The sequence below is a fragment of the Ambystoma mexicanum genome, chromosome 8, assembly GCF_040938575.1.
Source record: "Ambystoma mexicanum isolate Mex_15411 chromosome 8, UKY_AmexF1_1, whole genome shotgun sequence".
NCBI classification, from domain to species: Eukaryota; Metazoa; Chordata; class Amphibia; order Caudata; family Ambystomatidae; genus Ambystoma; species Ambystoma mexicanum.
Genome location: NC_090929.1, coordinates 61,450,023 through 61,466,201, shown reverse-complemented (window position 1 = coordinate 61,466,201; position 16,179 = coordinate 61,450,023). Strand labels below are relative to the sequence as shown.

At 46.7% G+C, this 16,179-nt stretch overlaps 1 protein-coding gene across 3 annotated transcripts in view; it reads right to left on the bottom strand.

Moving 5' to 3' along the window:
- Nucleotides 1-16,179, bottom strand: part of NUP214 (nucleoporin 214) — a 1,006,718-nt gene that overhangs the window by 659,831 nt on the left and 330,708 nt on the right. For all 3 annotated transcript variants that reach the window (XM_069609281.1, XM_069609279.1, XM_069609280.1), the window contains exon 16: nt 3,094-3,243. In XM_069609281.1, coding sequence (XP_069465382.1) covers nt 3,094-3,243 — 150 coding nt within the window. The remainder of the gene's footprint in view (nt 1-3,093; nt 3,244-16,179) is intronic.

Sequence of the window (16,179 nt, the reverse complement as noted above, 5' to 3'; positions counted from 1 at the left end):
AAGGCTAATTGACTAGCAGACGGCAAGAGTGATGATAGATGGCAGGCTAATTAGGTGAGAAGCTATGTTCATGACCAGCCCACCAGCACATGGGTGCTGGTCTGCGTGCCGCTAGCGTGTGTGGAATATTACAGAGGAGTGCGAGAGTGCCAACCAATTATAGAAGGCCACGTAATAGGGAGCCCTATAGTTTGTATAACAAATAGGACGTCGTGCATTTGAGGACGTTCGCAGTGACTTCCACTAGAGGAGGGCTTAGTTGCCCACCTGATGTTAGAAACCAAATCACATCCCTGACAAGTATGGAATGTATACCTAGATGTTCCCTTTAAACCTATCACTTTCCCCAAGTAGGTTTTTGTAGTTTGCCACACAGACTGACGTCAGTGATGACAAGTTTTTACTATAAAAGCTTTGTTTTTTTATGAAACTGAGTGAGAAGATCGAGCGTATATTCATTGATGTTCGTTGTACGCCCTGTTTTAGACCATTGCAATTAAAACAGACTTACTCTGCCAACTTCTTGTGTCAGTCGGATTATTAATGTTCGAGTATATTCTGCATCCCCACCTATCTCAAAGTATTGCTACTTCGTGTTAAAGGGCCTTGTGTTGGGTACACAGGTTCAGACTGGTGGGCATAATCAGTCCCAAGACAACCTGGAATTTCGAGCCATCCCATGACATGCTGCAGACATGCTGCAACCTTCCTGGGCTGAAAACTGCCAATACCCTGGGACCTGCGACCGTCCTGCATTGCATCGTCTTCCAAAGAACTAATCTTCCTGAAACTTCGGTCAACTCCTGCTGGACCTCCAGAAGCAGGATTCCTCTCCTAGAGATAGAGATACAAGGTGGGAAACACCCGAGCGCAAGAGCTTTGCTTTGTGTTGGAATTGAAGACGTTTAGAACATACTTGTGTGGATCTACTTTCAGAATTCAAACAGACAATGGCAAAGCACTTGCACTCAATTGTTGCCCACCTCGTTTCTCTTTTAATTTTCTACTGATAAAGCAGATGGGGTGCTCCCTGTCCTTATCCATTTGGCTCCAGACTGCCGAAATCTGCAGTCTGCACTAAGAAGGTCCGAGTGTAATCTGGAACTCTCTGCACCAGAGCTTTACAGAGGGCCTCTTTCAGCCCCTGAAATGCTTTCGCACAGTCTTCATTCCATTTCACCCTCTTGGGGTATTTTGTAGAAGACAGTGTTCAGAGGAGAAGCTATGGTCCCATAGTGCTCAATGACATTTCTGTAACATCCTCTGAGTTCTAGGAAGGCTCTCACTTGAGTGATTAGTAGGGGTGGGCCAGTCTTGTACAGGTTGTACTTTGCTAGGCAAGGGTTTTATCTCACCCCTCCTACCTCATGCCCAAGGTAGAACACGTCCAATGCCACCAGCTATAACTGTATGCTTGTCACTATAACAGAAATGTTACAGGAGCAGAGAGAAAGGGGATACAAGGTAGCACCTCAGCACTCCACATAGGGTGGTGTGTGCTGATCTAAGGATAAAAAACTATCCATCTAACCTTAAGAACAGTAGTTCTTAAGGAAAATACAAGAATATAAAAAGGAGAGCCCAAAGGGCTCCCAGCAACACTGCACAAAGGGTGCTGTGTGCTTTAAAAGTAAAACACAGATACCTTAAATAGCATGGAGGAAAGCTTTAGTCCATAAAACAAAGTAAAAACACAATGAACAGGGTTCCCATGGTCAGAGCAAAAGGAATGAATGAGGGGGAATAAAAGAACAAGAAAAAGGTCCAGAAGTCCAGCAATAAGTGCTGGGGGTTCTCACAGGTAGAGGGTATTTGGCATAAAAAAGATAAATACCCTAAGAGTCTTTATGGTAATTTACTATTTCTATGTTTTTATACTGAGTGTTATGCCTTCTTAAAGTACTCAAACTAATAATTCTATGTTGTGTAATCTGATAAAGTTGTATATTTTTAAGTGTGGTATAGTATTGTTTCTATGGATAAGTGTGTGGACCAATTGCACTTGTGTGTCAGCCTACTTCCCCCTCCCTCGAGTTGAGCGTTACTGCTCTGCCTCACTACTTACCTTAAGCGGGGGTTGGCTTGCCTTTTTGGATTAAACGCACTGCCCCACCTTAAGGTTAATGGTTGCACAGCCCTCACCAGAGGGTTGTACAAAACGCGCCTTAACACACCACTTAAGGCAAATGTGGCCTTATTTACGCTATCCTCTGTGTTCCTGAAAGGTTAGTGCAGTTAATGAGCAGGGAGGCATGTATAGTCTCCCAAGGCTATACAGAGTGTTAGAATATAGGTTTATGGTAGGAGTGTTGGGCCAGTGCACAATGTTCAAGGCTGAACTCAGACTGGGGGGTTCGGCAGGGAAATTGAGTGGTCTAGGGTGGGATTTGATGAGCTGCTTTCTTAAAGTGACGTCTGAATGATCTTCTTGTGTGCGTGAAATGCACAGGGCACCAACTGAGCATGGCAAACCATCCGCACAGGTTAGAATGTACGCTTGACTATGCCTAGAAGACTATTCACTGAGTTTGCAGCATGGGAGGAGGGGGGCCACTGATTTTCGTGGAGTATAGGGCACTGTATGTACGGCGCCAATGAGGAACAGAATCCTTAAAAAGCATTTTGAGGCGGTTTCCTCTCTACAGCGTCTCACGCATGGTGCAGTCTCAGCATTGACCATCTGGAACACAGATTAAATGTTAAACAGTATTATTCACTCAAAGTGTATGATGGGGCACTTCCTGTTAGGAACTTCACCTTGTGCGATGAATAGTTAATAGATTATGATCCAGACCTTTGGTAAACTAGATTAGTTAGGGCCCCTTGCAAACCGCAGTGTGGGCCAGTTCCAGACATACATTAGTCAGGGTCAGCAATCTTGACAAACTGTACAAGGCAATGATTTTTGGTCACAGTACAGAGCTCATATGCAGCAATTAGGGTCACGGTTTACGGGTAAGCCATGCAAGGCTGTACCCCTCGCTCACAGTGAGTGCCAAGTTGGGCACCATCAGCCATGCATGGCTGAGAATTAGCAATCTTGCCAAAATGTCCAAGATCCTCACAAAGCATGGCTGGACGCTGCTCTCTCACCTCTGTGGTCTCCTTAATCTCAAGCAGGAAGGTGTGCAGATCGTCTGTCTCTGTGCGCAGCCGTTTCTTTTCCTCTTCTGTTCCCACCTGGAAGCAGGCTTTTGAGGTCCGCCCTTTCAGCTCTTCCATCTCGGTCTCAAAGTGAGCGATCTGCAATAAAAGCATGGGTGAACAGCGGGTCATTGCTGTGGTTGGGTTCCAGAGTATAGCTATGTCACAAGTGTTGGGATAGGGATGCAAGTAAGTTTGTTTGTTTTATTCACTTTTTGTGCGCACCAGACCCATGGGTAGCAGGGCGCAGCAATCAGAAAATGCAAGGCTTACATAGTTACAACACAGGATGATATACAATATACACCAACAGTCTCTAGAACACAGATAATACAATATTCAAGTGCAGTCAATCAGAATTACAGAAATATACAGTATAGTTTGTCGGGTGTTTGAAGGCAGGCAAAGAGATTCAGATTGTGCAAGATATATTAGCAGGCGGCATGGTGTTTGCAATTTCCGTTGGGCGCAGCAAAATGCGTATGCATTCACCTGTAGTTAGCTTTGACACATTAGAAACACCATGTAGCGACACAGAATAAGCAACACAATATATTACATTGCAGTTGCAGAGGTTAAAGATAGGGTGATGTATCTGGCAGTAGTGTATAAGGTAGTGTTCTCAGAGATGTGCTTTATTTTTATTTTATTCAGCATTTGTAAGGCACTTATACAACTGAATAGTGTTTCAAAGCGCCACAAGGCTAAATGGGAGCGTAACAAGGGAAAATAAATACAGTTATGATCCTAATAGGGCATTCGGGCATGTAAGTGCAGTGAGCAGAACTGTAGGAGAAAGGGAGGGAGGAGGAGGCCAAGTGCTGGTGGAGGGCCCAGGAGGGAGGTGCTCAGTGGGGTTGGGGGGCGGGCAAGGAGGAGAACCTCAGGCTAAGTGCTAGTACAAGCGACTACCAGGTGGGATGCAGAGCCGTCAAGCAGGAGCCTGCAAGGGTAGTGCAGTGAGGGGGCGAGTGCTGGTATCAACTGGGAAGAAGGGCCTGGAATCCTGTTTGATTTATGAGGATCAGGAACCCGGTCCCAGCGCCAGTGGGGTAATAAGCAAGGAAGGCAAAGAGGTAAAGAGGTGAAGAGGTGAAGAGGTGAAGAAGAGCAGAGTTTTGAACAGTTTCTGGAATTTAAGGAGGTCCAGCCCAGGTCCGAGAGGGGCAGGGAGGCTGTTCCAAACGGAGGCACCAGCAAAGGAGAGAGACCTGCCCCCGAATCTCTGCTTGGAGAAGTGTTTGACAGTAAAAGAGTTGGAGTTACAGGAACACAGGGCTCCAGCAGAGGAGTGTTTAGGGAGGGAAAGTTGGAGATAGCATGGTCCCAGGCCCCAGAAGGCCTTGTGGATGATGCAGAGTAATTTGATCCTTGCAGCCACTGGGAGCCAGTGGAGAGATTTGAGGGGTGGAGAGATACGGTGTCTAGGCTTGAGGCCAAGGATAAGTCTTGCAGCCCTATTCTGAATTAGCTGGAGGGGGCATAGGGAGTAAAAGAGGGAGATTGAGAAAGACTATTGCAGTAGCCCAGCCTAGAGAGGACCAGAGCTATGGAGTCATTGAGCTTCTGTGCTTATCCACTCTTTAACTGCTTACTCTCTGTTCTCTCCTCCTCTCCCTTTTCCCATCTCCTCTACTTACTTTCTTCTAAGCACTTACTCTATCAGAATTGTCCCTGGACCTAGTATGATGGCAACCTCGTCTGCCTCTTTCCCCCTCCCCCCCTCCAGCACTATCTAAATGTCGTCAGACCTAGTACGATAGTCTCTTGTTTTGTTCCTCCCCTCCTTTTCTGCACCCCTCTCCCTCATCTTTTGTTTTCTCCGGCTCTACCAGAAATGTCGCCAGGCCTAATACAGCAGTCGCCTGTCTGTTTCCATTTCCTTCCCATTCTCCCCCCCCCCTTCCTTATCTACGTCTTAGCTCTTGCACCATCTGAAATGTCGTCAGGACTAGTACGATAGTTAAATGTACATCCTTACTGTTCATGGCCTGTAAGAATGTCATTTTATTTTCCCTTGTTCCCTCCCTTGCTTGAAAGCGCTTTGAAACACATTGTGTATAGGCGCTATATAAATAAACTATCATATCATGATGTGAGGGGTGAAGGAGAGAGTGGAATCGAAGATGACACCAAGGTTTTTGGCCTCACAAGATTCAGATATGGAGCCCACGGAGTGTGGCCAGAGGGTAGGAGGAAAAGAGGGCACAGGTGTCCCAATGAGAAGGAGCTCCATCTTACTGGCATTAAGGCAAAGATCATTAGCTGCACACCATGCCTGTATGGTGACAGACAGTCAGGGATGAAGAAGGAAGATGAGGTACTACAGGGAAGTTTGAAGGAAAGCTGTGCCTCGTCAGCATAGTACTGGAAATGAGGAGAAAAGGAGGTGAGCAAGAGGGGCAAGATAGATATTAAAGAGCCATGGCGATAGGATAGAGCCCTGGGGGATGCCACAGGCAGAGCGTGTGGCAGTGGAGGGGGATGACCAAGGGCCCAGCTGCAGCTGGGAAGGGCGGTTAGTGAGGAAAGAGGTCAGCCAATCCGGTGCCCGGTCAGTAATGCTGAGGATGTCACAGTCGTTTTATGAGGATACAATGGTTGACCATGTTAAAGGCAGAGGAGAGATCAAGGAGACTAATAACAGCAGGAGAGTTGGAGTCAAGATTTGCGAACATGGTTTCACGGGTGTGCCTCTGGATCCCCAGAATCCAGACTGATGGTCATGAAGGCAACCAACAAGATCAGTTTGGAGGGTAAGTTGGGGGAGGACCATTTCTCCAGGAGCTTACCCAGGAAGGGGGTAGTGGAAATAAGGCGATAGTTAGCTGGGCAGGAGGGGTCAGCAGATTTTGTTTTAAGAGAGACTAGACAAGCGAGTGCTTGAGGGATAAAGTGAAAGCCAGTAGTGAAGGAGTGGTTACAGAAGTCAGCAAGAGAGCAGCGGTGCGAGAGAGGAGAGGTTGTCCTTAATGGTTCTGGAAGAGCAGGGGATAATCCTGTTTGGAGGAGACCTTCATAGAGCTGACCACTTTAGAGACCTCATCCGGTGCTATAGGCAGGAGGGTGGAGAGTGAGCGGGGTGGAGGAAGGGGGGCCAATGGAGACAGGGGAGCAAGCGAGAGGGTGGTGATGGAAGAGAGTGAGGACAGGATGTCCTGAGTTTTTTTATGTGAAATGGGAGGCCAAAGCAGTGCAGAGAGCCTGGGAAGGAATGAGAGAGGGGGAAACTGCAACTGTATTGGTGAGTTCCTTGCAGATTTTGAAAGGTTTGGCCGTGTTTGTGGCTCCAGAGATGCAGGCTTGGATATGGGCCCGCTTCTTGGAGCGGATAGAGAAGTGATATTGCCTTTGGAGCAGGCAGCGGGCCAGTTTGTCAGAGGGTAAACCAAAGGTCGCCCACTTCTGTTCAGCAACTCTGCACTTGCCTTTCAGAGATGCTAGATCTGAATCATACCAGTCGTTCTTGGAGGCAGGTTTTAGGCGGAGCCTCATGACAGGGGCAAGGATGTCGAGGGGGTTAGAGATGGAGTGGTGCAGGTTAGCAAGGACAGAGTCAGCGGGAGAGTCAGAAGTGGGAGTTGGGATGAAGGTGGAGGGAAAAGCGGCAATGCTTTATCGGTCAGAAGACGGCGAAGGAGGCTGGCAGTGGCTCGGTTAGAGGGCCAAGGGGTACCAAGCAAAAGGAAAGGAGAAAGTGGTCAGACCAAGAGAGGGGTTGGTGACAGCATTAGAATGGGTCAGGCTGGGAGGAACAATAGAGAGACACAGAACTGATTCAAGAGAGTCGAGGTGAATGTCAAAGTCACCAAGGAGGAGGAGTTATGAGAGAGAAAGAGAGAGAGAGAGAAAGAGAGAGAAAGAGAGAGAAAGAGAGAGAAAGAGAGAGAAAGAGAGAGAAAGAGAGAGAAAGAGAGAGAAAGAGAGAGAAAGAGAGAGAAAGAGAGAGAAAGAGAGAGAAAGAGAAAGAAAGGGAAAGAAAAAGAAAGAAAAAGAAGGAGACAAGACAAGGCATTCAAAGAGACCCCAAGCTTACAGACAAGGCATTCAAAAGAGGAGTAGGATTGAGCGTGTATGATGGAAGCAGGGACCCACTCAGGGAAGATCAGGGCCACTCTACCTCAATGCCTGTTGGGTCTGGGTTCCGAGAGGATTTTGTAGCCCTCAGGAAGGAAAAGCAGTGACGGAGCTGGCATTGAACCGCCTCTCGGTAAGAGTGAGAACGTCTAGGTCAAAGTCTTTGAGAAGAAGACAGATGTCATAGGAGCGTTTGACTGCAGAGCGCGCAGAGTACCACCTTTGAAGGTTTTCCGAGGGGGTGTACAGGGGCGTGGTACTCCCATTGTTGGTGGTGGAGAGAGGAGAGGAAGGGGCGTGACAGGAAAAGGGAGGGTGTTAATGAGAGAGGGCAGGCACTGGTCAAGGAAGAGGAGAGTGGGTTGAGAGCCTTGGGCCATGACAGTGTCATTATGGTGGACATTAATGATGCAACTAGCAGATATGCCAAGCGTACTTCCCATCTAGTGCCACCATTAATGGGTGTGGAGGAGAAATTTTGTGGAGACCAGATGGGGAGTCCATAGGTCAGGAGAAGGGACAGAAAAAGGGATTTCAGTAATAGGCTACCTGGAAATAGCATTGACTTCGGTGTCTGCAGTAGGTAGGACTGGGTTAAGGGACAGGAGAGCTCTTTTGAGGTTTTTTTCTTCCAGAATTTGGGAGAGATAGGATAGGTAATAGAGTAGCAGTTGTAATAGACAGGAGAGAGAGAGAGAGTGCCATGGGAGTATCTGGGAGAGAGGAGACAGACAGGGAAACTGCATGATGCACGAGTAGCTCACCAGGTGGCATAGCAGTCAGGCAGGCGAAGAGGTGCGCAATGGACCATCAAAGTACAGATTTAATAAGAACACCTACATTCGATTTTCACATAGGATGCAGCACAAGATGGGTGATGCAAAGCCTAAAAGCACACCTATTTATTTATTACACGCCCAGACCCCGGGGTATCACTGTGTGGTTACAGACATCTTGGCAAATGATCATACAATTTAGAAAGAAAAAAAAAGGAGAGGCCTACAGGGCAAATTATTTACAATCATCAGATCAAGCAAAATGAACTAAGTAATTACAGGTTAAGTAGAGGTAGGTTGCACTATTACAGGGTCAATTAAGTCAATAGTATTGGTTGAAAAACCACGTTTTCAGTTGCTTGTTAAAGCCAGGGAAGGAGGTCTCTTTTTTGATGTCGATTGGGAGAGAGTTCCAATGTTTAGGCGCTAGGATGTGAAAGGTACTACCCCCTGCTCTGGTATTATTGTAGCGGGATGTCACTAGAAATTGGCTGTCATTAGATCTCAGTGTTCTAATGTTTTCTTTTTTCTGAATGGCGCTGGTAAGATAGATTGGGGCTTTATTGGCAATACATTTATGTGTTATGCAAACAGTTTTAAAGATAATTCTGGCTTTAATGGGTAGTCAATGGGCATCCTTCCTGATCTTGGAGATGTGATCACGCTTTTATTTAATTTATTTATTACACCTAATGCTGCCCTTAGAGCCTTGTTTTGCAAAAGTTGCAATTTGTCGAGGTTAGTGTTGGAAGGTCCTAGTAGCAAACGTTTCAATAGTCCAACTTAGATAATAGCAAGGCTCTAGCCAAAGTTAGGCAGTTAGTCGAGGTCAGGAATTGTCGCCGTGGATGATGAGAGCATGCTGATATGTTTAGTCATGGTGAGGTTGGCGTCTAGGTGTACACCTAATGTTTTAACTTGCCTGAGAACAGGGATTAGAGTGCCGTCAATGTTGACAGAGGTGTAATCTGAGTGCAGGGCCGCCATTTTAGTTGGTGATTCCACAATGAGAACTTCAGTCTTCTCATCATTGAGACACAGGCTATTCAACGGCATCCAATTTTGGATGATGGAATATATTTTACTGATGGTTAGGGTGTCCTGGTCGTTGTCGCCTGTGATAGGTTCAATTCAATTATCTAACAGCAAGTAACACAAGATGGTGGATGCAAACTACACCCAAGTTCGATTTTCAAATAGGATGCAGCACAAGATGGTGGATGCAAAGCTTCAAAAGCACACCTAAATTCGATTTTCAAACAAGGCATTAAAATGAGGTTGCGAAACAGTCGATGCATGGATGAAACCACAGCAACAAGAACATTTCAAGTGGTGCATAATTTTGTACAGGCGCTTAGAGAGACCAAGGCAGGATGACAGCCAACAGAGCACAGAAGGTAGCAACTGAGTACTTAAGAGCGAGGGGCACGTGAAACATGCTAGTGGAGGAGGGTGTCCTGAGGTATGCTTTCCTGGAGATAAGTAGCCAGTTAGAGTTACTGGAAGGATGTCAATTGCAGAGGCTGGAGAAGTAGCAGTTTACCCGGCGTGCAAATGCTTGGTGGCGCTAATGGTCCTTTTCTCGGCAGGGGTTCGGATGATGGAAGGGGCCCACCCAGACGGGGGGGGAGGACAAAAGCCTTTCAGGAGGCCCTTTGCTTTGAGGTATCTTGTTATGCAAGATTTTATACAGTACCCTTTGGGTGCACTACAACTACCTTGACCCTCCTGGCAATAGGGACCCAACCTTTGGTAGAAGTCTGAACTACACAGGTTGGTAGTGTGGTTGAGCAGCCAGACTTATCTTAAGAGGGGTCAATGTGAACAGAGATTCACAGTAGCAATTATCCAAATAAACAAAATACACTCAAGGTTTCTTGATAAACAATTATTAATTTATTTCACAATCAGTTGTAAATCCTTCTTCACAAGGGAGCAATATATGTGACAATTCAAATATGCTTCAAAACACACTCTAAATTAGTTGATACCCATGGGGGATGGCAAACAGACCCCTCCTACACCCTCAGGTGACTTAAATAGCTAGGACACTGTGGACATTGATGTAGCACTAGTACATTTAGAGCAATACTGAGTTTGGTGACAAAGATGGAATAGAGGAATAAAATAAAGGTTAACAAATAATTCACAAACAGTTAAGTACTTTTAAGAAACCCTTACAATGGCAAATAAGTTTAACCTTTTCCTGGGGAAAGGATAAGGCACAGTCAAAGGTAAAGAGGAGTCACTCAGGGACTCAGGACAGCCAATGGTAATTGCACAATGTCAAGGGGAGCTGAAGATCTTCTTTGTAGGTAGGTAAAAAGTCGCACAGTGTTTTTAGAAATGTTTGTAGAAATAGAACACTTGAAGGGCCACAAGCTGGGAGGCTTGTGAGGGCAAAGTTTCAGCAACTATGCAAGGTAACCAAGACAGGTCTCAACTGAGAGCAAGTAAGGCTACACAACAAGAGGTAAGATCTCTTAGACTTTACAGTACCTCTGGTTAGAAGAAATGGTTCCAGCTGGCTTCTGTTCCTGAACAGCTCTAAAGATCCTGTTGTTCCTGAGACTCCGTCGTGGGGACAAGAGGGAGTGTCATGGGTATCAGGCAGGTAGTTGGGGCAAGCTGGGTGGAGGCTTGGCAGGCCTGGCATAGGCACGCAAAGAACCCATAACAAATCCCTCCTTTCATTCCTTACTAGTGTTTGTAGTAACTTCCTGGTTACCACTTCCTGCTGCCAAACAGGAAGTGCATGATAACTCATAAGCTCTCTAGTGTTTGGGTGTGGCTGGCTATATAAGCCACACCCAAGATTGTTCCAGTGCTTTGTGTTGCTTACTGTGAGCTGTATCAGCAACACACTTGCCGTGCTCTGTGTCAGCCAGCATTTGCTTACCTGCTCCGGATCAATCTGCTTCTGCTTATCCGCTCCGGATCATTCAGCTTCCGCTAATCTGCTCCGGATCATTCAGCTTCCGCTTACCTGCTCCGGACGCTTTCCTGGTTCTTACTCCACGCCGCAGCTATCTCCAGTCAAGAGGGGACTTCTACACCGGCACATGTAAGAACCAAAAAGAACAGCGTTAACACGCGCACATCAGTAACGCTGCGCATACTCACCTAACTCCCCACGATGCTGGAATCCAGGTTAGCTGCACGAGCGCACAAACCCCTGTAAGAAAGAAGAGACTTATTCATTGCGCTCGCTCCAATAACGCGGACACTTATTTCACTGCACTCTCTCTCTACGCAATGCATACTTACCAAAAGCCTCCGTGCAAACTTACCTAACCACCAAGTCTCCAGTAGCGCTGAACCCGGACTCGAGGCGCTAATACCATATAATTTCTCCTGCAAGGGAAACGGAGAGACATTACCAGGCGCTCTCGAATTGAAGGCGCTGCGCAAACCTACCAGCAGCTAGCTTCTACACGCAGCGCTACTCACCCACAAAAATACCCGCAAACAGAGACAATACGGACAATTTTGGACACTCCACATCCGTGCAACGTTCACTTGTGGGAAGGGCCCAGGGGAATCGGGTGAATTCAGGTCTGGGTGTACACCTTGTATTTGACAGGTATTCCTCCGGGTGAAACAGGGGAAGTGAAGACTCGGCGTCACGAGAGGCTCGTCCATCGCTCCTGCAGAGACACAGGCGAGTGTGACAGGGAGGACATTTGGGGACTCCTGCTCTGCAATGGGATGGTCAGTGGCAGCAATGGGCAAACTTCAATTCAGCGGTCCTTCAGTGTTTCAGCTCCTCGCGTCTGACAGTAAATAGCAACACAGCGGTTCTCGGATACCACTTCAAACTTTCCTTGCTTCTGGGGTCCAGCACTCTGTTGCGGTGGCTCTGGCTTGGTCAGTCCTGCATCTGGGAAGTCTGGAGGATCTTCCTAGCGCTCGGGCCCGGCTTCAAAGCAACACACACAATCTGCTGTTCCTCTCCCTGGCACTTCGGTTCCAGCAGCAGCAGCAGTGGAAATACAGCTAGCTTCGAGAGGATGTCCAGACGGGCTTACTTTGGAGTTGATTGGTCCCACCAACAAAGGGAGAAGTCGTCTTTGCAGGGCTTCTCTAGTCGAGGCAAATTCAGAGCTTCAGCACAGCAGCAGGGCTTCACCGGGCAAACCAACTGTCCAGGAGTTGCAGCAGGCGTCACTTCCAAGTTCTTCTTCGGATTCATTCGTCCAGTGGTCGACTCTGCCTTCCAAGCCAAAAAGCCTTGGCTTTTATGCAGGTTTCTCCCATTCATCCCAGCCTAGCTGTCAATCACACAGCAGGGTGTCTGTCCTTGCCAGACAGCCAGTCGGCCAATCACCTTTGGGTGCATTCCTGTAACCAAGGGGATTAAGCACAGTGAGGTTTGGGCACCTCCCTCCCTGCCCCTGCCAGACATGCTGTAGCCAGAGGCGGGCTTCACTCTTGAATCCCGCAACAAAAAAAACAACAAAAAAAAAAGGGACTAAACCTGGATTGGCGCGCAGAGTAAATCTCAAGAAGGATCTTTCCAACAGAAAATGGCGAAAAAAGACGAACAGGGCCATTTTGCCAAAATGGGCACCCATGGATGCTTTACCAAGCCTGCAATTGCAGCAAGCGGTATAAACACACAATGGTAGTCAAAAGTAAACTGCTGTCATCAGCCATTAATTGTAGAAAGGGTAACATAAAAATGTTACATGAGGAACTAGAGTCAGGGGATACCAAGTAACCCCTCCAGCACCCTATTGTAAGATAGTGTGTGCTGGGTCAAGAAAGTTACAAAATGTAAGTAAAGTCAATTTCACTTTACTGCTCTTGGAAACAGTAACCCAAGAGAAGGTATTTAAACCTTTGGGAAGTCGAAGAGACTTCCCTGTGGCACTGCACTGAAGGTGCTGTGTGCCACAATGCAAAGATGGTGCCTATGGAGGTTGTCAGACTCCAAAGTTAAAAGAAACGGAGAATAAATCACATTAAAATTACGAGAGATAAAAATTCCTAAAGTCCAGCAAAAAGAGCTGTGCGTCTCCAAGGTAAAAAGGAATTAGCACATTTCTGAGAATTCTCCCTAACATATCTAATAGAGGTAGTCGGGAAGCATTGTGGCATAGACGAGGTCTGGGGGCTAAGGTAGCAGGCGTTCCACTGTTAGGTAAGAACTGGTGAAGTCACACTGTGTGAGACTACACAACACTTATCTGCTTGGTATTAGGTAACCCACCTTTTGGTATAGGTCTGTACTACACAAGTTGGTAGTGTGACTGAGCAGCCAGGCCTATCTCAAGAGGGGTACATGTGAGCTGTAGAGCTGTACAAATGAAATCCGTAAATACAAGTAGCCAAGTAACACTTACACTCAAGGTTTTAGTTATAAATAGTTATTTAATTAACAGCAACTTTTAAATAAGCATTCTTTAAAAAGGCAATTTGTTGTAACAATGTAAGTGTACTTAAAAATTCCTTTTCAGAATCAAAACAAGTTAGTGGATAATCCTTGGATATGCTTCTTACACAATTCCTACACCCTGCAGTGACTTCAATCACAAGGACCGGACTAGTATTAATATATCACACTAGTTATACTGATTCTGAGGTTGCAGAAAGGAAAGGTTAGGGAAGGAAGAAGGTTAGTTTCTCCGTTAATGTGAGGACAACTAGATCTTCCAATGAAATCTAGATAAGCCTTTCCCAGCAGTAACAGTATAAAAAAAGCTACCACCTAAAAGGGACAAATAGTATCAACGTCAATGGACTAGAAGAGTCTTCAGGGAGCCAGGACAGCCAAAGTCATTTGGCACACAGTCTATTGATCTGATGCACTTCTTAGATCAAAGTCTTGCACAAAGTTAAGAGACTTTTTAGAAAAAATCACTTGGAGGGTCACCAGCTGTTAAGCCTGCGAGAAGAGAGTTGAAATCAACTAGAAAAGGTAAGCCAATGCAATTCCCAACTGGGAAGAGCGCGGCTAAAGGCAACAAGGTAAGTACCCCAAGTCTAAACAGTACCTCTGGTTTGAAGAAGAGTGGTCCAGCTGGATTCCGTCTTGCTACAGTGATGCAGGCACTTGTTCCTGAGCCTCAGTCAAGGGGACAAGAGGGAAGATGTATGGAGGGCTCCTGCAGCGGTACTTGAGCGGTTGTCGGCAGCTACGGGCTCTTTTCAGTTCAGTGGCACTTTGCAGTTTCAGCGCTTATCAAACAGCACCGTGGCGGATCTTGGACACCGGTTGGACAATCTTCGCTCCCTCGGTCTTGCACTCTAGTGAGGGGACTCTGGATCTAGAGGTCCTGCTTCTGAATGGTCCTTAGGAGTCTCCTGGAGCTTCTAACCGGATTCGTTCCACGGCAGACGTTGCACTCGACTACGGACACTCTAACACTGGCATTGGGCTCTCACAGCAACGAAGAAGCACAGTCAGTTGGGGATGGTGGTCCAGTGGAGTTCGTCTCAGGGTTAGTTGGCCCCACTAACGCAAGGGGAGAAGTCGTTCCGTCCGGAGCTTCTCTGTCGAGGTAAAAAAGGATTTCAGCACAGCAGCAGGGCTTCACCGGGCGATTCAAAGGTGCAGGAGGTTGCAGCAAGCTTTGTTCATAGTTTCTTCGTCGGATGTTTCTCCCAGTTGTAGACTCTGCCTGTAGTCCCAAAACCCTTGCCCCTTTTAAGCAGGTTTCTCCCATTCAGGCACAGCGTAGCCTGTCAATTACACAGCAGGGTGGCTGTCCTGAAAGGAAAGCCAGTCAATCAGGACTAGTTTCATTCAGGCATTCCTAGAGACAAATGACAGGCGAGTTTCGGGACCCTGCCTCACATCCTGTCCTTCCAGACACACTGGAGCCAGGGGTGGGCTTTAGGGCTGAAGCCCACCAAAGGCAAGACAAAGGGCTCATACCTGTCTCAACGCACAGAGTAAAACCCAAGAAAGACCTCACAAACAGAATATGGTGAAAAAAGAAAACGGGGGCCATTTTGACAAAATGGTCACCCATGTGTGCTGTACTGCAGGTGAGGTTTCAGCCTGTGGTAGAAAAGCACAATGGTAGGAAAAATTAAACCACTGCCACCAGCCATTTAATGTAGTGAGGGTAACATAAAAATGTTACAGGAGAATGTAGGGTAAGGGGCTACTAAATAACCACCCAGCACTCCACATAAGATGGGGTGGTCTGGACCTACAAAGAGAAAAGGTAAGTAAAGTCAATTTCACTTTACTATTCTTGGCAACTCTAGTTCACACAGGAAAAGGTATTTAAACCTTGAGAAATCTAAAGGATTTCTCTGTGACACTGCACTGAAGGTGCTGTGTGTCACCATACAATGCCTATGGAGTTTGTCAGACTCCAAAAACAGTGAAAACACAAAATCCAATTCAGGTAAAAAAGACTTCAGTGAGAAAAAGTTCTCACTCACTCCAGGGTTAAAATGAAAAGGTCCTAAGTCCAGCAAAAGAGCTGGGGGTCTCTAAGGTTGAAGGGAATTAGCACAGAAATGAAAATGATCCCTAACATCCACCATGTTGGATTCAAAAGCATGTTACAGGGTGCGCTTGCGAAAGGATGCAAACTATGCCTAACGTGGAGTTGCTGTTCTGTCCAGCTGATCCACAGATGAGTCCTCACTACCATACCCCAGAGAGAAGCTATGCTGACACGGTCACAGCAGCCAAGCTGTGGCAATAACTGTTAATTGGGTCCAGCTACAGAGATCAGCAGCGCTGAGAAGAGAATGTTGGGTCAAGGGGAGGAAGGGTCAGGATGTGCCTTTTAGGGTTAAATTCATGTGAACAATGCATGGGGTTTGTGAGGCCAAAAGGCCCGATTAAGATTTAAAACACTACTGCCCTCGCCCGAAGAGTGGTATTCCTATTTGATCTGCAGACACTGCACTCAAGGGAATTAATAAATAAGCGAAAATCAAACAGAAGAGTGGTGCCACAATAGCATCATCCCTGGGCACCTGGGTTCTCAGAGAGATAAGGGAGGAAACGTGCTAGGGCCATACTGTGATTTGGGATGGGAATAGCAGAGGTGATAACAATAAATTAATTTACGAGGTCAGGAGGCTGTGCCTGCCACAGTGTCTGCTTTGATAATGACGATTCAGTAAGTCACGTGTTTCGGGGAATGTGTCAGAGAACGTGTGACCAATAGGGTAATGGACTACAGGCAATATTTAGACGTGTGTGTGTATAGGG